At 33.7% G+C, this 21109-nt stretch overlaps 3 protein-coding genes across 3 annotated transcripts; 2 read left to right on the top strand and 1 right to left on the bottom strand.

Annotated features, from left to right (window-relative positions):
• Positions 1-1149: 1149 nt before the first annotated feature.
• Positions 1150-2974, top strand: LOC139849775 (uncharacterized). The gene is made up of 4 exons (XM_071839399.1): positions 1150-1160; positions 1244-1319; positions 1447-1610; positions 1981-2974. The coding sequence occupies exons 1-4, from the start codon at positions 1150-1152 to the stop codon at positions 2972-2974; spliced, it is 1245 nt and encodes a 414-aa protein (XP_071695500.1).
• Positions 2975-5185: 2211 nt separating this feature from the next.
• On the top strand, positions 5186-9584 carry LOC139849774 (uncharacterized). Its single transcript, XM_071839398.1, has 15 exons — positions 5186-5291; positions 5702-5796; positions 5893-6006; positions 6082-6186; positions 6467-6538; positions 6723-6835; positions 6968-7114; positions 7212-7280; positions 7357-7444; positions 8037-8108; positions 8255-8355; positions 8473-8590; positions 9103-9162; positions 9268-9378; positions 9477-9584. Exons 1-15 carry the CDS (start codon positions 5186-5188, stop codon positions 9582-9584), a joined length of 1479 nt encoding a protein of 492 aa, XP_071695499.1.
• A 1099-nt stretch (positions 9585-10683) lies between these two features.
• LOC139846971 (acetyl-coenzyme A synthetase, chloroplastic/glyoxysomal-like) lies at positions 10684-18606 on the bottom strand. Its single transcript, XM_071836558.1, has 18 exons — positions 18278-18606; positions 17087-17230; positions 16832-16987; positions 16615-16737; positions 16319-16487; positions 15222-15304; positions 14836-14937; positions 14521-14609; positions 14096-14186; positions 13856-13969; positions 13235-13311; positions 13061-13139; positions 12908-12976; positions 12633-12808; positions 12501-12557; positions 11909-11999; positions 11525-11623; positions 10684-10906 (listed from the first exon to the last, which is right to left on the bottom strand). The coding sequence occupies exons 1-18, from the start codon at positions 18473-18475 to the stop codon at positions 10721-10723; spliced, it is 2103 nt and encodes a 700-aa protein (XP_071692659.1). The 5' UTR covers positions 18476-18606; the 3' UTR covers positions 10684-10720.
• Positions 18607-21109: the final 2503 nt, after the last annotated feature.

Here is a 21109-nt window from a genome sequence, read left to right as displayed (position 1 = left end):
CAGAACTGCATCATTATCATACTAAGTATGCCGGCTTATATTATTCCTCTTGTCAATATTTTTACGTTAGCACTTTTAATGTTTGTATCTTGTTAGCGTTAATTTCTTTTGTTTGGTAGAATGATAGGGACTGCAATTTTGGAAGGAAAGATGGGCAAATTGCGTGGATCCCGAAAATGATTTTATGCAGAAGTTACTAAGGTAAATAGTTTGTTTTGCATCTATCATATCGGAAGGTTAATTAATAGAATCGCCGGCCTAATGGTTGGCGTCCTGATATCCTCACAAAGGTCTCTGGTTTAAACCTCACTAGCAGCAGTATGTTGCGAAAGTCGGTTGCGACGGCTAGGAGACTTCCCCGACTAGTTTTGTCCTAGGTTGGTCAAAATTAGTTTTGTTAATATTCTTTTTGTATTTTGGGCTATAAAACATTAGTTTTGTTTATTAATATGTATTTTTGTACTTGTTAATCACTTAATCCTTAGTAAAATTTTTACCACAACTTGTTTCACCTGTTGGTATTATTGTTTAATATATTTAGGTTTAAATGTATATATTTAAAAATTTATCTACGTTTAAAAGTCAACGATGGTCACCGCGGGTCTCGACCGACTAGGACCTTGAGTTCTAGGTCCTTACCGACTTCTTTCCGTCTCACGAATATTTCAACCTTGACTAGCAGCAGATCTTGGGATAAAGGTCAGAAGCGGTCATGGAACAACCCGGTTAGGACGCATATATTTTGAGTAAAGATATTCACCCTTACCGGTAACTTGAACAGGAAAACCTTCTCCGTTCATATAAGAAGCTTTTGTTACCACTAAATTTTGCCCCATTTGTTTTTTGGCTCGATATTCGATAGTCTCATACCATAGTACGCCTACCATTCTATAATGTTTATTGTTCATCAATGGATATGGGATGCATGTCTTGAACAGTTCGAGAGAGGGTTGTACCAAAAGGGGGCTTTTACACGAGAACGGGGTGCAATATGGTCTAGAAGAAGTGGATGCAACATCGGGTTCTTGTTCATGGGATGCTGATAATACGTTATATAGTAGTGATAGCCCAATTCTAGCAATCGCAAACGGAGAAACGTTAACGAGGTAACCTGAAACTTGCTGGTTGTGGAATTCAGATCTAGGTATTATGTTTAGTTTGTTTAGCAATTTATATTTAGCCTGTTTTGATTGAGAACAAATTTTTTTTTTTATTTTTTTTTTATTTTTTTTTTTTTTGTTAGGCCTAAAAATGTAGATAAATCGCGCGGGATTAATGCAGAATGTGGCGATGGCGCCAAATACATGTCGTATATTAAGGTTTTATTTCTTTTTAATCATATGTAATACTAGTTTAGAGTACTATGGATCGTAATGGATTTATGGCTCTTTTTCCTATCTGTACACTGAATTCGGGTTTCAGAAACAAAATTTCATTGATTTTTAGGTTAGCAAGGAACAGCATGAACGAGTTAAAAGCAGTATGCGACACTTTAAGACCGGCATCCAATCAAGGTCTCTTAACCATGTTTTAGGCGTTCTTGACGGCTTTCGTGTTCAGCCATATGAGATGTTTGAGGAAGAAGAGAAACAGAAGTTGTGTGACCACTGGTTTGTGCCTTACGTTGCAGATTAAAGTTATTTTTATATTGTGGATTCGGGAATGGGCTGGTTGTGTAGTGGGTCAAAATGGGTCATTATAATTACACGCCTTAAAGCTGGGTTGATCAACTAATATTTTCTGTTATTTTCTATATTTTCGTACCAAAATATGAATATCTGTCGATTATGATTATTGTCATTTAAAATAAACTTCGGGCAACGTTTGATCCATTTGACCTGCTCTTTTTTTAGCTAAATTTCTTCCTCTAAAATGATGATAACAGCTAGAGTTGATAAGTATATGGGTCGAAATTACCACATCTAGTTGACTAGCTAACATTCACATGTAATTATTTAAATCATGTTGTTTACTCACCAGGTTGCATTTGGCAAAGAAGGATCTTTATATAGGCTTCGAGAATTGGAAAAGTTGGCGTTCTGCTAAGTGTCAACTCACAAAATCGTTATCGAAAGAACTTGAAGATAAATGGAAGTTACATGATCAGCCAGATTCAAATTTGAATGATCAGTACGAAGAGAATTCAAGGTTTATTCGGTTGGAACTAAATGATGATTCAGTATTCGATTCAGTAAATAATCATAATGCAGAAAATCAAGAAACCAGCATGCAAATCGAACCTATAAAACAGTTTAATCAAACGTTTGTCGTTGAATATACCGAAAATACCGTTGATGAACCGCAGTTTCGTCCTTCCTCTGCTTCGAGTGAACTATGGCAAGCGCAATCAAGTTTTATGCACAGACGATCCAACGGTGGAGATTCATTTTATAATCCTTATGTTAATCAAGATCATAACGAATTACTACTGAATCCATTTTTGAAAGATCCCTTGAGTAGGCCCGCTTTTGACCCAACCGGAAGCGATGCGTTGCTGGGACCTGGTCGATTTAAAAGAAATGTATGCTCACCGTTGCCTTTGGTTACAAGTAATCATAGCGTTGAAGAAATGATATCTTCGATTCCTAGGCTAGAACACTTGTTACAGTCTAATAATGGTTTAGATTGGTCTGTAAACGGTGTTAACGTGCCAATGCCCGCATCATCATTGCATCATCAATCAAGTCACAATTGGTTTTCTTGTGATGAGGTGGCGGACGAGAGTTTATTTGGTGTTTTGTCTCGGTGTAATGGGCGGCTGCGTTCAGGGGTTCATGTTAGTTCGAGTGGTGCAATGGAACAGTTTGTTCAGCCTGGGAACTATGTCAGGGTGGGGCGTGGGCCCATCTTACCTGCAACCACCAATGTTGTGTCGTGTGGGCCCACTAGAGTGTTGGGCCTAAACTACATGAGTTGGAATGAAGGTGGATTAGGATGGATGAACTTGCCTTGTACGATGCAGGAGACGGGGTGAAATCGTTATCGAGGTTATGGAATGATAAAGATTCAGGGCAATAGCGTAGTTAGGTTTAGAAGATGGAAATAGACTAGATCGATAGATACAGTTGGATATATCGTAGGCTTTTGCACGTTCAATAACGCTGGAATAATTTTGGTTTTAATTTCGGTTATTGTTTTTGATTTCTTGATTTTGTTCTTCAGTTTTGGTTAAGGCAAAGTGTTATGTGGAAATGGATGAACAATCACTTTGCAGATGAACAGTCATCTTAGGTTATTAATCAACATTCATTTCATTGCCATTATTAAAATTCAAGTAAATAATCCCCCAAACTGGGTTGTCTATGGACAAAACTAACAATAGTTATATTGTTCGAACATAGTTTAAAATTTGTGTTAGAATTCAGGAAACTGTAGAACGAGAAAATGTAGAACATAAAATAAAATTGTTAAAATTGGTTGGTTTTTATTCGACTTCAGAATTTTGTAGAACGAAACGTAGTTTTATATGCATCTCAAATTTAAATTTATTAGACTAGACTATAATAAAATTATTCCCCCATGTATCTTTGTTGTTTGACTTCAAGTCCTCAGAGTTCTCATTCATAATTGAGTTTTCACTAGATCTCTTTGGTATATAAATCCAATCTAATTCACTAATAAATTGTGTTTAAACTCTTACAAAACGACACAATTCTCTCATATACATTATGGCATACTTATACAATGAAATTCAACGCTAGTATATATATAGTTGATAACTAAGCAAATTTTCAATTATCATATTTGACAACAGTTTACTCGTATTTAGATGCCTATACAAAATTCAAACTAAAACAGAGTTACACAGATTCGTACATAGATCAACATTTATGTTAGACCTCCCAAGACCAATAAATAAAATCATGGCCGTCTCATTAATTTATAATCATTAATTTATAATCATTAATTAATAAGTCCGTGTTCGAGATATAAAAAGAGCTTATAAATGTTAAATTTTTCATTTTTCAAAACATAAAAGAAATATAATACTACTAAATAGTTATCATTAAAAATATTAAAACAAGGTATCATTGTTTTCGAGATCTCTCAATCTAAATGACTTCCGACTAGATGTAATTTGTGTTGAAAGAAGGGGGAAAAAAACTTTTTTTATGTTGTAAAGCAAAACAAGTATATATTAAGTGTTGCTTAAATTTTCATTTCGAACCCTTTTAAAATTTTGAGCCATGTTCGATGACCTATCTTACACACCCTTTTAAGACGCCCTGAGTAAAAAGGTATGCCAAGGTTTTCCCCTAAGTAAGAGCGTAAGATCCGGTAACTTTCACACAAACTTGTCTTCAAAACTAACAGTCTACTAGATCATAATATTTGTTGCCCTAAAACAGCTCAACAACCAGGGGCGGTATGTTATTCGTGGTTGCACGAATAGCGATGTACAGTGGCGACTCCAGGATGGAAACTCAATGGGGTCCCAAAAAAAATTTCAAATAAAATTATATTTGAAGAGTATTTTAGTGGTTATTTACCTCTAAAAAACCTTAAATTTTTAAAAAATATGGGGTCCTGTACTTAAATTTAGTGGTGTCCTGTACAATTTGAAGACTACGTAGTGTAAAAATTTTCCAAAGTAGTGGGGTCCTTTGACCCCACACCCATTAACATAGAATCGCCTCTGGCGATGTAGTGAATTTTTTTTGGGTTTTTAGCTAGTGATATCAGTGGATAGTGTAATATTTTTTTTTTTTTTTTGTGACACCATTGAAATAAGCCATCTAGTAGAAATTTTTTTGAGGTTTTAACCGGTGACACCAGTGACCACCAATCATAGATCCGCCACCTTCAACAATCATACACAACATTAATAAACATACTTACATACGTTTTAACATAGCTTCGATACGTAACTAATTACAACATGGTTTTTTAATATATTAGCAATAGCAATATTACATGATAAACTTCAAAAAATACTAAAGGGTACGTTTCAATTGCATGCATATATTTATGCCAGAGTGGCAACATTTGCAATAAAAACTCAAAACTCGCCATTAATTAAGCCAAGCATTCATTAAATTCAATTCATGTATAAAAATTACTTCAGATCCTTTGCGTTTCTTATATCAGCTTCATTCAATTTAATTTATTTCAAGTTGAAATAACAAATAAATTTCAAAGTCCTGATCAATCAGTCTGCAGATCATACATGCATACATACACACAAATGGCTAATGATAACAAACACAAAAAGGAAGTAATTCGATTGGAACGTGAAGCCGTAATTCCTGTTTTGAAACCTAGACTCATCATGAATTTGGCTAACCTAATCGGTAAATTAATTCATCGATTCCTAGATACATAATTCTTAACATGATCTATTATTAGAAATGTTTTCAATATCATGTTATATGTACATTATTATAATCATCTGTTGTAATGATGTATATCTGCATATATGTTGTTAGGATTACGTGTTCTAATCATCAAACGAATTTGATGTTCGATATCAAATCTATCATTGCTTTAAGTATATGTTATACAAAGCTTACTAAAAAATTACTGTAACATATTACTTGTATCAATTTTAGAATTAGTATATTCAACTTCAAAGATCAATGTCTACTTTTTTACTAGAATGAAATGCTCTTTTTTATGTGTTTTTATTGTGACATATTAGTTTCCAAAAAGAGAGTTCAATCATTATATGTTCATTGTTATTTAAATTATATTTTTGGTGCAGAACAAAGTGCTGACAGGGCAGAGTTCTTAAAGCTCTGCAAGAGAGTTGAGTACATGATTCGAGCGTGGTATTTTCTTCAGTTTGAAGATCTTATGGTACTACTATTTTCTTTACCAGCTACTTTTATTTGTCTAATAATCATTTTTTCATCTACTTTTTTTTTTGTTTTTATTTAAAATCATTATTTGCAGCAACTATATGCACTTTTTGATCCAGTCTACGGGGCTCAGAAATTACAACAGCAGAATTTATCCTCAGAAGAAATCGATAATCTTGAACAGAATTTTCTTACATATATGTTCAAGGTATAAATAAATATATGTTCTTATCATGACATGTTATAATGAACATATTGAAAATAGTACTTCATATAAATGCAGGTACTCGAAAAAAGTAACTTTAAGATTGCAACAAATGAGGAGATTGCGGTTGCACAATCAGGACAGTATCTTTTGAACCTTCCCATTTCAGTTGATGACTCCAAGGTTTGCTAAAGATTATGCACAAGTTAAATCTGCTAGTTTACTTTGTATATAAAGTTATGAGGTTTTTCCAGTTCGGGTCACTCGAGAGGCGAGTATTTTTAACTCTGATGTACACGGCCTATCCGGAACATTCCTTGACCGTTTCCCAAACCTTTCCTGGCTACACCAGGATTTGAACCTGCGACCTCTCGCAATGAGTTCAGGGCCCCAACAAATGGAATATTTCGTGTGTATAAATATACTTTAATCATTCTCGCATTTTATTCTTGTTTTAATGTAGCTTGATAAGAACTTACTCAAGAGGTACTTTAAGGAGCATCCTCACGAAAACCTTCCTGACTTTGCAGATAAGGTATACATTTTAAGGTCAATTTACATTCATTTTGTTGGTTGATGCTTTTTTATTTACAGTTTTGTGTACACCCATTGTGTATACTTTCTAGAATACATCTCACCATGATGATAAACATGCCTTTAAATTCTTAATTTTTACTGTTTATTGTATGACCATATCCAACTTTTTTTTTTTTTTGCAGTATATAATCTTTCGACGTGGAATTGGGATTGATCGCACGACTGATTATTTCATTATGGAAAAGGTGGACATACTCATCGCACGTATTTGGGCATGGATCATGAGAGTAACTAAGCAAGTTCCACTATTTTCATACCTACATTTACTGATAATTTTTTTTTTAAATTTTGAACCATTCAGCGCTTAATCATTCTGTTTTATCAAACGCACCCTAAGAGAGCTTGTATATGTGCATTTTCCTTGCAGGCTAGATATTTTTTTCCCGAAAAAATCAAATGCATCACTCAAAAAAGATATGAATAAAAATATGAAGACAGATGATGAAATTACAAATGAAGAACCTCAAGATGACTTGTACGTTGAGCGGATCCGTATAGAAAATTTGGATTTCAGGTTGTTAATAAAATTCTGCATTATCGTTATTGGTTGCTGCTGTTAACTACTTGTTAAAAAAATGCTAATTTACACATGAATGCACTCATTTCATCAGTTTGCAGAATTTGAGTAGTAAGATTACGATCCAAGAACCTACATTTGATAGGATAATCGTTGTCTATAGGTACGATTCATAGTTATTGGGTATATTTTTCGTATCTCTTAATTTCATATGTCAAATTTAATAAAATTATATGTAGGTTAGCAAGCACCAAGACAAAAAAGGAACGAGGAATATATGTCAAGCATTTAAAACAAATCCCGATGGCAGATATGGAAATAGTCTTGGTGAGTTTTCCTTCGTAAGAGCCCGTCTCTTTTGTTTATACCTGGCAATTGAGACCCATACTCTCAAATTTGAGTCAATTGGGTCAAGCTGTCAGGTCAATTGGGTCTTGAGAGAAATCAATTAGGCATGACAATATAAACCAAAACTTAAAAAAGGTCCAATGGGTATCAATTTCTAAAGTTCAATAAATAGAGATAATAAGTCTAATGGTTATGGTTCTTGTGAATGGGTCAAATGGGTCGAGCATAGCAAGTTTCATTGGTCAAACAATTATGAAAGCAATTATGGTTGTATCATTTATTATGTATATTAATATTTTCTTATGTATATATAAAACGTAAATATAAACGTAAAAGGTAAACATAAATGTAAAAGCATATCGTTTGGACCATTTGACCCATGACCCGTTTCTACCCGTTACCCAACCCGACCCATTTGGACCCGTTTAAAAATCTTGTCTGTTTGACCCATGATCAACCCAAAACCGTTTTGACCCGTTACCCAAACCGATCCAACCTGACCCGTTTGCCAGGTATATTTTTATTTAACCTTTTTGTAATTTTAGTTCGACCGGTGCGATGTTTTGTGCAGCCAGAGAAGAAAAATCCAAGTTTAACACCTATGGATTGGGTCAAATTTCTTATTACTGCCGTACTTGGGCTGGTTAGTGATTTATAATAGTCAGAGAAATTCATTTTCCTAATTGTTATTTTTTTATTGCTTATATTATTATTATTATATATTATATATTATATATTATATATTATATATTATATATAATAAAAATAGATATCCTTTATTTTTTGCAGGTAGCTGCCAGTGGTTCATTTGACACGCATCAAGCTGACTTTTGGGTCGTTGTTGCTATTGTCTCTACAGTAGTTGGTTACTGTGCCAAAATATACTTCACGTGAGTCGTATGTTTTGATAAAGTACATTTTGTTTACCACTCGTGGCTGACTGGTTCAATGTTTCAACGTTAAAATCTGGAATTTTGGTTACGATTTGTTGAAACAACTGAATGTAGGTTTCAGGCAAATATGGAAACATATCAGAATTTAATCACACAGTTCATGTATAACAAACAACTTGATAGTGGAAAAGGCACCCTTCTTCATTTATGTGATGATGTCATTCAACAAGAAGTAAGTGTCATGATTATATCTTCCCTTTTCCCAATCTTTCGATAATATACGGCGATAAAGTTGCAAAATATGTTGACTTATTTAAGTACACATTTTCTCTTATATCATGCAATAATAATTTTATACAAGGTTGCAGAAATCGCTACTCGGGGAGTACTCGGTTGAGACTTTTTAACGAGTACTCGGCAACTCAAGGAGTACTCGGATTTGACCAAGTTTGAGTTTGATCTTTTATGACCGAGCTTTGACCAATTTTGACTGATTATCCAAGTAATAACTAGTTTTGGCCGGTGTTGCAAGTAATCCCGGTTCTTGGCCGAGTTTGACTAAGTTTTGACTGAGTTTGACCGAGTACTCCGCTAGTTGCAAACACCGAGTACTCCCCAAGTTGCAAAACCCGAGTACTCGCCGAGTAATTTCGAGTTCCGCAACACTGATTTTCTCCTATGTTAATCTTCAATAACGTTGTTACTTATACAAGCTACCTGACGTAATCAAATGCCGGTTTTCAGGTAAAAGAGGTGATCATTTCTTTCTTTATATTAATGGAACAGGGTAAAGCAACTTTAAAGGTATTTATTTCTTTGTGTATGATATGTAGCCAGATTACCAAATTTATTACCATATTTGTGTACATTATAGCCGTAAATTAACTCCTTTGAGACGATAAACTTTAGGAACTCGACCAAAAATGTGAGGAACTGCTAAAGGAAGAGTTTGGTGAGAGATGCAACTTTGACGTAGTTGATGCAGTAAATAAATTAGAAAATCTGGGCATTATTTCTAAGGTAAGATTCGATGTCATCTTATGCGGAGTTTGTATACATTAACTGAATATGATATCTAATTAGTACATGTAATTATACATGTTTTTGAATTAATTTAGGATCCAATAGGAAGGTATTACTGTGCTGGTCTTAAACGTGCGAATGAGATCATTGGCACCACCACTGAAGAGCTGGTACTTAAGGCAAGGCAGGAGGGCGGTCCTTAAACGTTTTGCCCTGTCGATGTATTGGGTTGTGGCAAGCGTAGATTTTTTGTATTTGATTTTTCAATTTTGCGAAATTTAGTAACTTAAAATGAACTGTAATAATCTTTACGAGTTTATACAGAATGGTTATTGATGTGATAAGGATTTTTTTGTGAAAATAAAACCTTGCATGAATCTGTGTTACAAATTATGGCATGGGGTAAGTAAGGGGTTGGCAGTTCAGAACTAATCGACCCAAACCGGACCTTTTCTAATCAGGTCGAGAATTTCAACACAAACCACAACCTGTCAACCTAGACTCGACCCATGTAACCCGTTTATATGATCATGGTAGAAAGTTTTCAGGTTAGTTTCAGCCTAGAAGTCAACTTCGGGTCACATGGGTTAAAAAACTAAGAATATGGTGATATTAGTATGTATGTTAGTATGTATGTATGTATGATAGTTATGCACAGTTGGTGGGCTATTGTGAAGTTTTTCTGCATGGTTGTTTTGTGTGTAACAAAATTATATTGAATATACATGAGAAGTATAAGTATGTGAGAGTAGTGGTGCAAATGTGGATGAAATTGGTTTGATTGAATTAAACATCAATTAAGAATAGGTAAATGCTCGTTGTGGGGAATTTGATTTGATAAATTGTTACAATGGGCTATTGGATTAGTATGTTTTATTAACATTAGCATTATAATGGTAAGTAGTGGTCAATAGTCGGTTAAATGGTTTGATGCATCGGTAACTATTGAGTTACAATGATACATGATATGACAGATAAACTGATATGAATTATGTTGTTGAAACATCTATGAAATTGGGTAAAAATTACTACAAGTATATATAAATGGGTAGAAATTAGGATACAAGTTGTTTGTGATCAAAGAATCGGGGCAATGATGTTTGAAATCATACGAGATCGAAGTGGCGTATATATAAATGGGTATTAAAGATCTAATAATATTATTTTCTTTAAAAGAGCTGAAAGCCTGTAACCATACATTAGACAAATAATCCATGTGAAATTTTTATTCACCACTCATTGATACACATTTTCTAAAAAACTTTAGATCACATAATATGGGTAAAATTCTTTTGGTTTATATTTAGAACGAAATATCAAGCGAACAGACCATGCAGCTTTAGGAATCGGCAAGCGCAATAAGTTGATCAACAACACTTGGATCTGCCAGCGTGCTTATATCCCCGAGTTCATCGAGCTGTCTAGATGCAATTTTCCTCAAAATTCTCCTCATTATCTTTCCACTTCTCGTCTTTGGAAGACTCGGTGCCCAATGAATTCGGTCCGGAGCTGCAAATGCTCCAATCTGATATTATGCAAATAATACAGTTTCAGAACAAGGTTGTTTATGGATATTTAATCCAATATAATCTAACTGAATCTATCTAACTTTTAATCTAATCTAAGTTCTAATTCTAACTTTCTAATCTAACCTCCAACTTTATTATATATAAAACGAAAGTGGTAATTAGCTAAGCGTAATCAGTTACAGCTGTTATAAACTACTACGAGTAATAACTAGTAATTATGGGTCCCATTTCACTGGGAAAAAGCAAGCAAGACTTACAATACAAATGAAAAAAATATAAGATTCAAATTACCAAAATTCCCTGAGTGTATAACTATGAACGGGGGTGTTACGGTAATTTGACGTGGTTCACAATTAGTATAATGGATAATGTGTTCCAACACAATTTACGCTTGATCTTGCATGAAAGTTAAAGATTCAAAATATTTAGCTTCTAATTTAATTTCAAATCAAGTTCTAGAACAGAAACTATGTAGGAAGTTTCCCATTTTGCAATATTTAGGACACTCAAAAGTATAATAAGGACACAAATTTGTTGCAGGGTAACGTTCATTGTAGGCATTAATATCTTTAAAAAGACCCCGTCAAGTCAGAAAGGTAAAACAAATAACTTACTTGGTTTCGAACCACAAGCACAAGGCTTTTGCGGAGATCTTCACTGTACGAAACACCCTCCACTAGAGTAACAAATGCATATATGCCTTGCCCTTTGACCTAACAGCAAACAGATGATATATTACATGCTATGCAGGCAGGTTGGGTAACGGGTCAATTTGGGTAATCCCTAAAACACTTTTTGTCCTTTGTTATTAAAACATAAGAAAGAATTTATGATTACTGACTCTAGAACAGTATTTGGCAACTTTAAACACATCAGACATGTTCCTCTTTTAACTAATATTGTTATTTAACTCCTTTGAGATTCCACAAAACCCAGATTGACCCATTCATAACTAAATGGTTTGAAATTGTCACAATATAATGCAGATACAAAGGTACCTCATGTTCAACAGCAACAACGGCTGCTTCAGCACACTGGGGATGTGAAACTAGAGCAGATTCAACTTCTGCAGTACCAATCCGGTGTCCGCTGTTTATGTTACAAAGTGTGAATTAGAGTAATTAAAGCAGACACCAGCATATATAAAGTTAATGATAAAGAGGATGCTACTTTGAGGGTCACAACTCACTAATTACCTTATATGTGACAAGTTGCACACACTACACACACACACACACACACACACACACACATATTCTCGAACTTAAAGAATACTCAACTGTGTGAAGGTTGTTTAAAATATGGTACCTTTATTTACTATTTAGCCCCTGTCATTGTCTTAAACATGGCCCACAGCGTACTCTTAAGAATTTCTTGGGCAACAAGACATATGACCCATTTTATAAGAATTTCTTTATTTTTAAAGGAAAAATTAACAGATGACTCATTGTATGCATCCAGATTTCAGTCAAAATTCATCATTTTGAGTGTGCCAACAGTTATCTAACAAAACTTGGTAATAGTTTATAGAAGGATTGCTACTTGAATGGAGGGATATAGATGCATGGGTGATTATGTTAATGAAAATACCTGACATTAATTACATCATCAACTCTTCCTGTGAGCCAATGATATCCATCCTTATCCCTGTAACAAAAAACTATCAGATAACAAAAACTAACAAATTAATGAAAACTTTAAGATATGTACACATCTTATTACCTACTACAGCCATCTCCACTAAAATAATAGCCAGGGAAAGCTCTAAAATACGTTGTTTCATATCTCTCGTGATCACCATAAAGGGTCCTGAATGCCCCTGGCCATGAGTTTTTAACACATAAATAACCGCTGCACTCGCCATCAATTTCTTTTCCCTTCTCATCCACTATAACAGGCTGTATTCAATATTTTTTGGAGACGTAGCAATAAAAATGTTAGAGGCGATCAATAAAAACGATGTAACAGATACAGTTTCCATATTTTATGTAAGATACCTTAACCCCAAAAAAGGGGAGGGTGGCAGAACCAGGTTTTTGAGGCCACGCACCAGGTATAGGAGTAATCTGGAGACAATTATGGTGAACACAAATCATTAGTTGGATTTAGTGACACACACACACACACATATAAATGATATGAGTGTGTACCATGAAGCCTCCTGTCTCTGTTTGCCACCAGGTATCTGATATAGGGCACCTTGAATCTCCAACTACATTGAAAAACCACCTGTCAAGTGAATAAATAACTTTTCATGAAGTACATACTATACATAAATACATAATGCTCTAAAAAAACAACTGAAGTCAGATTTGGGAAAGAACCTCCATGCACTTGGGTTGATTGGCTCGCCTACACTACCAAGGACACGTAAAGACTTACGAGAATAACGAGTAACATACTGCATCGTCAACACCACACAAGATTAATATTTGATTTATGAGTAACAATGAATTCAGTACTAGTTTTAACAAGATAACAAATGTATATAAAATGATGCTCCCAAATAGAAGAACTAAATATTGTAGAGATTAAAATTGGGTAATAGATAACTATGGGAGGGTCAGAAATGATCACGGGATATCCCAGTTAGGCCGCTTACCAAGTTTTAGATAGCTATGGAATGGGTAAATGTTGTGTATTTTGAAATGGATCCAAACGGGTCATGAATCGGATGTTTGAGTAACAAGTAGAAAGGGTGTATGCATGTACATATACGTGTATATGCATATATACATACATATACATAAACAAAACATATAACAGAAAAGCAGATACTAGCTGAAAAAAATTTTTTGATTTGTGGCATCAATCTATACTATTGATACATAGGAAGTAGGATTTCAATTTTTTAAGTTCATACAATGCAATTAAACAATTCAAAGGTGATTAAGGACAGCCAAAATGTATCAAATACAAGAAGATATATAGTTGAAGAGACTTGCCTCACTGCCATCGCGCATGAGAGACCGTACCAGTGTAGGAGCAGTGTAGAATATTGTCACCTTATACTTGTCAACAATGTCCCAACAACGTCCAGAATCTGGATAGTTAGGAACCTGAACATAGCATTTATCTAACGTGCTTAAATATGTTACTGTGATATCAATATCAATTTTTTATAAAATGATAGGCAAGTAGATATGGAAGTACTTTCTATAAATAGCACAAGGAAAATGGATTACCCCTTCATAAAGTACAACCGTCGCTCCATTGAGCAATGGTCCATAGGTAACGTAGCTGTGTCCGGTAATCCAACCACAGTCAGCTGTACACCTGTAAATTCAGTCGATACAAGTTTAATAACTACACCCACAAACAAAAAGATTTAACTTTGTTGTCTTCTAATATTCAAAAAATTGACCAACATAGATCATTTCCAGACTGGAGAAAGAAATGACAATTTGACTGAAAAAATATAAATATTAACAGTGACTAATGTGATATGGAACTTTTGTTATCTGATATCTGATATGATTATTAAAATAGACACGAATTGATAAGAACTTAATTAAGACACTGGAAACATAATTAAAATATATTGACATGCTGTGATGTCACTTACATACTTAAAAAAGAAACGGAAATTTCAGAAATTTAGATGCTCTACCAGTATATATCAGATTCCTTGTAGTCGAATGCATATTTGAAAGTCGTTGCGGTGTATATCATATATCCTCCTGTAGTGTGCAGAACACCCTATCAAAGTAACAGCACAGTCAAAGCGGGTAGTCGCCCCGGGATTAGTCGGTTCGCGAAGGAATCGGATACCCAGGTATACCAGAAAAAGGTAGAGTTTATATAAAAATTATATCCTCCTACAAATTAAGGCAAAATACTACTTATAGATTTTTTTTTTTTTTTTTTTTTTGAAAGGCAAGCTTGCATCACTACTTAGAGATTTAGATGACATTATTTCATATACCTTAGGTTTTCCGGTGCTCCCACTAGTATAAAGAAGAAACAGAGGATCCTCTGCATCAACCCACTCAACATCACAGGTAGTTGGGTATTTAGGAACAGTATCCTGGAAAAATGTTAAGTCAATTAAACTACTTGCGCTACAATAATATATATAAAAAAAAAAGTGTAGATGACCCTTTAAAGTATAATAACTTGGGGAAGCAAATAGTTTTGAGATATGTATAAAGAATCCATAAAGCAAATAAACAAAATTTAAGATCAGAAGTCAATAGAAAATAGATAACTAGTGGCTATTGATCTAGAAAATAGGGGATTTGTTGTTCTTTACACCATGCAAAAAGAAGTCAACAGAAAAAAAGTCAAAACAGCACCACTTAGGTTTACTACCTGCCACCAAATATCTCTTTCCTTTTGCCAGTTAGTAGCTTCTTTCGTCATGGCTGATTTGTTTTCGTATGTCAAACAAGAACCTGTTTATGACGTCATGCTGAGGTTATTATGTAATTTGAAAACATTAACAATAATATGACCACAAACTAAAGAGAGATGAGAGGTCCATGTAGGAACAAAAATAGTCCAGTACATGCTGTTTAGATGTCCTCTCATACGTCTGGACCTATTGTTGATCAACTACTTTACCAGTAGCTATCTGGACAACTTATTTTAAAAGCAATTCAGATTTTTTTCTTTATAATTTATGTTCAATAATTTAAATATTGTGCTGAATTTAACTTGTATATAATATATGTGAAGGGCAAATGAGATAGATGGAAGCAAGATTGAAAAAGTTGTGGATTTAAGCAAGCAATGATAGGAAGTAGTGATTTATATGATTAAGTATTGTTTTTATTATGATTTTTTATATCACAATGTTCATGCCCCCAATAAACTTCTGTTAAGAAAGACAAATAAGTAGAAAGGAAACCTTTAAACTTCAACAAAAGGTTATACAATTGTTTTTTTTTTTTTTTTTTCAAACGATTGGAAATAATGATTGAAGTTTGTTTTTCCATGATTAAATCCATGTAAACTCAAGAGCCCATTTTATCTCCTAGAATGGCATGTGTTAACTATAGTGCAGTTAAGTAGTTTACAATGAGGATATAGACCTATCACAACTTTTTACAAATGAATGAACCTTATAGATGAGAATTTTGGTGTTTTAAGCTGACAAAATAATAATTTATAGCTTAATTCTGTCCTCATAACGTAAAAATTGTAACTTTACGAACTATAGTAACGAAATGGAACCCTTGGTAAGCTTTTATACGTGACATAGATAATAAAATAATTACTCAAATCTAGTTAGAGTTCAATAATCTTTAATTCACTAATTATTTCAGTTGGTAGATGTCTCAAACTTTGCAGCATAAGATTCTTTATTCTAATCTATAGTCATGTATTAACGCAACCAATGATACCGAAACCTATATCACTATATGTATAGGTCATTTGTATAATAATTACATGAAAGAAATTCCCACCTACAGAAAATCCACTTTGAGATGATTCTAACAGTGCAGCGTCAACAATGTCTTTAAGATTGATTACTTTCTTCCCTCTCATTACTGCATTGCAAGTTATCACAATCTTTGGTTTGCAGTCCATAACCCTTTGAAAAAGTGATTCTGATGAGTACCCAGCAAACACAACCTGAAAACAAAAAAAAACAAAAAAAAAAAAAAAAAAAAAAAAAAAACATTATCAAAACTTTCAATCTATTCATGTTTTAGATAAAGAACATAAATAATAGGATGTGAAGGGTATTTCTGAACAGTACCGAGTGGACGGCACCAATACGGGCGCATGCCAGCATAGTGATTGGCAGTTCCATAATCATAGGTAAGTAAACAATTACAGTATCGCCCTTTTTAACACCGTTGGCTTTCAAAAAATTTGCAAGCTGTCAAAAGAACAGATTAATGTAACAATGAAAGCACAAAAAACAATTATAAAAAATACAAGAGTATGATAACGAAGTTGTTAAAGCATAAAACCTGACAAACTCTTTCAAGAAGTTGTTTGTAAGTCAATGAGCCATCAATGTTAAGCTCGTTTCCTTCCCAATGAAGAGCAATTTTATCGCCGTTACCAGACTCTAAGTTTTTATCCAAGCAGTTATAACATATATTGGTGATACCACCCTTGAACCACTGATTTTAAAGACATGAATAATGGCCAATGGAGTGTTATTTAAGATATCAGATCAAATATAAAAAATAAGAACGAACAAAAAAAAGATAGTAAATTACCTCGATGTTGATGTTCCCTTTAGTGATATCTAGATTCTCTGTGCAAACCTGTTTACCCCATTTCTGTTTCCAATAAAATTCCGATGCAATATCGGACCAAAAGCCAGCTGGATCTTCAGTTGATCTCTTGTACATCTCCAGGTACTGAAATAATGTCGCAGATAATCAGATAACGAATGCAAATACTTATTGAATAGTTGTGAAAATGTGACAAGGTTTAGAAGCCCAACAAGATGAGATTCAGATTACCAGAGTCATCATGCTAAGTAATACTAATAAATATTGTATATTGTATACCTAACAAGATTACTCTTATATAGACATTTAGATCGTTATTGTGAGAAGTAATAAAAAATTAAAAAGAGTATATTTGATCTGGGTTGTTGAAGTCAAACCCAAATAATCCAAATAAGGTTCCGATTATTTGAAGCTGGTAATGAGGGTTCAGTTTTAATACTTATATGCTCAAATCTGGTTTGCTAACTGGTCATGAGTGTTTGGAATATGCATAATCTGAAAGCACTGAGTGAACCACTAACATGAAAGAAAAGGTGCTTTTTCCCTCTAAAAGTAAGCTTCAAATAAGTCACACACACTTCAAATAAACAATCCCATAAAGTTACAGAATCAGAACTATTCAAATTGAAGTTAAAATTCACTCTCCTCTTTACTTGTACACTCAACACACCAACAATTCACTCTCCATACATAAAAAATTCAGTTCAGAACTTACAGTATTACTCAAATTTTCAGACGGATAAAACAATACATACATATACATATCTATATGGCTTAAGCGCATGTAAATGTAATGATTTATGCCCTGACATTCACAGTACGCAGCAAACTACTCGGTTTACATAATGTGTAATGAACTTTCAATTTATACATATTGTACGTATTTTAGCGTCATGGCAACTTATAATGACGTCACTTCACACAGAGAAAAGTAAAAAATACCAAAAATTACTAGCAATAAATAAAAAACAAGTTCACTGCACTTCACATATAGTTACATTTCCTATTGGAAAACGAACTCGTTTCTATATCGTTTCTATATGAGTATTTATTTTTTCGCAAAAAAAGAAAAATAATAAATAATTAAATAGTTACATTTCCGTCAACTTAAAGGTAGACTATACAGGATCTGTAATTATAGATATTGAAGATTGAGATAAATCGGTATGATACCGTTTGATGAGAAGGAACAAGTGCTTGTTTAGAGAAATCAATACTAGGAAATATGAGATCGTGTTCTTCTGAAGCAAGCGATTCGCCGAGTATCACCGCATTTAGCTCCGATATATTTCCGGCGAACGACGGCAGCGTCGCCATGGATTCCACATGATGAAGATGATTATCGGTCGTTATAATTTTTTTATTTTCCATGATCGGCGGCTGATGGATTTCAAAGTCAACTGTATTTTGTGTTGTTATTCAGATGAACAACAGAAAAAATGAGGAAATTGAGGAGGAGTAGTTGACCTAAATAAGGATTGAAAGGGAATTAGGAGATTTGAAGTTGGTGCAGCAGTAAGACGAATTGATCAAATCAAGTCAACATCAACATCAATATTAAATACTATCAATGTTAATATTAATATTCTTTTGGCAGCAGATCTTGTTTGAGTAAAAATGTTAATCAACTTTTGCTGTGCTGGCTTTTCGAAGGAGGTTGGGAGTTGGGACCAATTATTCACATAAATATAAATAAATAAATAAATGTTATAATTCATTAGTAGGTTTATAACTACCTTTATTAGCGTGTTATAATTCAGTAGGCTTATAACTACCTTTAGTGACGTATTTTTTGACTGTGGACTATTGATAATTATTAGAAGATATAAAGAGAGAGAGAGAGTATATATGAAATATATATATCATTCAAGCAAGTTACATGATTACATTTGATGGAGTATTTATAATACATGATTTACGATTTACTGTGCATTATTTGACTTATAATTAGGAGTAGCTGTCATCCATATTTACTTTATCACAACACCCCCTTGTATGACAATTTTATTAGCTCGGATATTGACTATAAATTACTGCCTCGTTAAAAACCTTGCTAAAGAAAATCCATTGGAAAAAAACTTTAGCTAAGGAAAAAAGAGTGCAGCATAGAGTTGACTCCCCCTCAAGTAGACATCGTTGATCTTTTACATCTTTTGAACATGCCTCATGCCAATATTGTGAACATGCGTTCTAAAAATAGCAGTTGGAAGTGCTTTGGTGAAAAGATCGGCAGAGTTTTTGCTGGATTGAACATATCTCATTTCAATCTGGTTGTCTTTGATGAGATTTTGAGTATATGAGAAGAATCTAGGAGGTATGTGTTTTGTTCGGTCACTTTTGATATACCATTCTTTCATCTGTGCTATGCAAGCTGCATTATCTTCATAGATAGTTGTTGGACTTTTATCGCGTTCTAGTCCACAAGAATCAGTAATGAGTTGTGTCATTGATCTCAACCAAAAACATTCTCGAGTAGCTTTATGTAATGCAATCACTTCGACATGATTTGATGATGTTGCAACAAGTGTTTGTTTTTGAGAACGCCATGATATTGCAGTACCTCCATTTAGGAATACATATCCATTTTGAGATTTAGCTTTATGTGGATCAGATAAATAACCTGCATCTGCATAACCAACCAAATCTTGTTTTGATTTATTAGAATAAAATAATTCTAAATCAGTAGTTCCTCGAAGGTATCTAAATATGTGTTTGATCCCATTCCGGTGTCTTTTGATAGGAGCTGAGCTGAACCTTGCCAACAAATTAACTGCAAAAGAAATGTCAGGTCTTGTACAATTTGTAAGATACATAAGAGCTCCAATTGCACTAAGATATGGTACTTCTGGTCCCAGGATACCTTCATGATCTTCACAGGGACGAAATGGATCAGTGTCAATATTAAGTGATCTAACAACCATATGAGTACTTAATGATTTTGCCTTGTCCATATTGAAACGTTTTAAAATCTTTTCCGTATAAGTTGTTTGATGTACAAGTAAACCATTAGGCATATGCTCAATCTGCAAACCAAGGCAATACTTGGTTTTTCCGAGATCTTTCATTTCAAATTCTTTCTTTAGAAGTTGAATGGCTTCATGAATCACTTTATTTGTACCTATGATGTTAAGATCATCGACATAAACGGCTATGATCACATATCCGGATGTTGTTTTCTTAATAAATACACATGGGCAAATAAGATTATTGGTATACCCTTTGCATATCAATTAATCACTTAATCGTTTATACCACATGCGACCCGATTGTTTCAACCCATATAAAGACCTTTGTAACTTGATTGAGTACATTTCTTTGGATTTTGCATTGGTTGCTTCTGATACCTTAGATCCTTCAGGTATCTTCATATATATATATATATATATATATATATATATATATATATATATATATATATATATATATATATCACTATCAAGTGATCCATATAGATAAGCAGTCACAACATCCATGAGATGCATTTCTAAATTTTTAGAAACTGCCAGACTGATTATCTATCTAAAAGTAATTGCATCCATAACAGGGGAATAAGTTTCATCATAATCAATTCCCGGTCTTTGAGAAAAACCTTGAGCTACAAGTCTAGCTTTATACCTTGTAACTTCATTTTTTTTCGCACAAAAACCCATCTATATCCCACTGGTTTCACATCTTTAGGTGTGAGAACGATAGATCCGAAAACTTTTCTTTTATTGAGCGATTCAAATTCAGCTCGTATTGCTCCTTTTCAATGATCCCAAACATGTCTATTTTGACATTCCATGACAGATTTTGGTTCTGGATCATCATCATCATTCGTGATGTCATATGCAACATTATATGAAAATATCTCATCAAGATTTTTCATTTCATTTCGGTTCCATAATATTTTTGAATGTGCATAATTAATTGAAAATTCTGTATTGACATCATCAATCTCCTCTGCAGAAGGAGTATTGATTTGTGGTTCTTCTTGAACACTTTCTTTTACCTCATTATCAGCTG

This window comes from Rutidosis leptorrhynchoides, chromosome 5, assembly GCF_046630445.1.
Source record: "Rutidosis leptorrhynchoides isolate AG116_Rl617_1_P2 chromosome 5, CSIRO_AGI_Rlap_v1, whole genome shotgun sequence".
Lineage (NCBI taxonomy): Eukaryota > Viridiplantae > Streptophyta > Magnoliopsida > Asterales > Asteraceae > Rutidosis > Rutidosis leptorrhynchoides.
Note: the sequence above shows the minus strand (reverse complement) of the source record. Positions and strands in the feature narration are given on the sequence as shown.

Bases quoted from the DNA above. Each gene is read 5' to 3' on its own strand.
- LOC139849775 (XM_071839399.1), top strand. The intron at 1,320-1,446 runs GTTTTATTTCTT...ATTGATTTTTAG, and splicing joins AATACATGTCGTATATTAAG to GTTAGCAAGGAACAGCATGA. The intron at 1,611-1,980 runs GTTTGTGCCTTA...TTTACTCACCAG, and splicing joins CAGAAGTTGTGTGACCACTG to GTTGCATTTGGCAAAGAAGG.
- LOC139849774 (XM_071839398.1), top strand. From the start codon at position 5,186: ATGGCTAATGATAACAAACACAAAAAGGAAGTAATTCGATTGGAACGT. The intron at 6,836-6,967 runs GCAAGTTCCACT...TTTTCCTTGCAG, and splicing joins TGGATCATGAGAGTAACTAA to GCTAGATATTTTTTTCCCGA. The intron at 9,379-9,476 runs GTAAGATTCGAT...GAATTAATTTAG, and splicing joins ATCTGGGCATTATTTCTAAG to GATCCAATAGGAAGGTATTA.
- LOC139846971 (XM_071836558.1), bottom strand. From the start codon at position 18,475: ATGGAAAATAAAAAAATTATAACGACCGATAATCATCTTCATCATGTG. The intron at 14,938-15,221 runs GTAGTAAACCTA...ACATTTTTCCAG, and splicing joins AAAGAGATATTTGGTGGCAG to GATACTGTTCCTAAATACCC. The intron at 13,312-13,855 runs GCAAGTCTCTTC...TTGACGATGCAG, and splicing joins TCATGCGCGATGGCAGTGAG to TATGTTACTCGTTATTCTCG.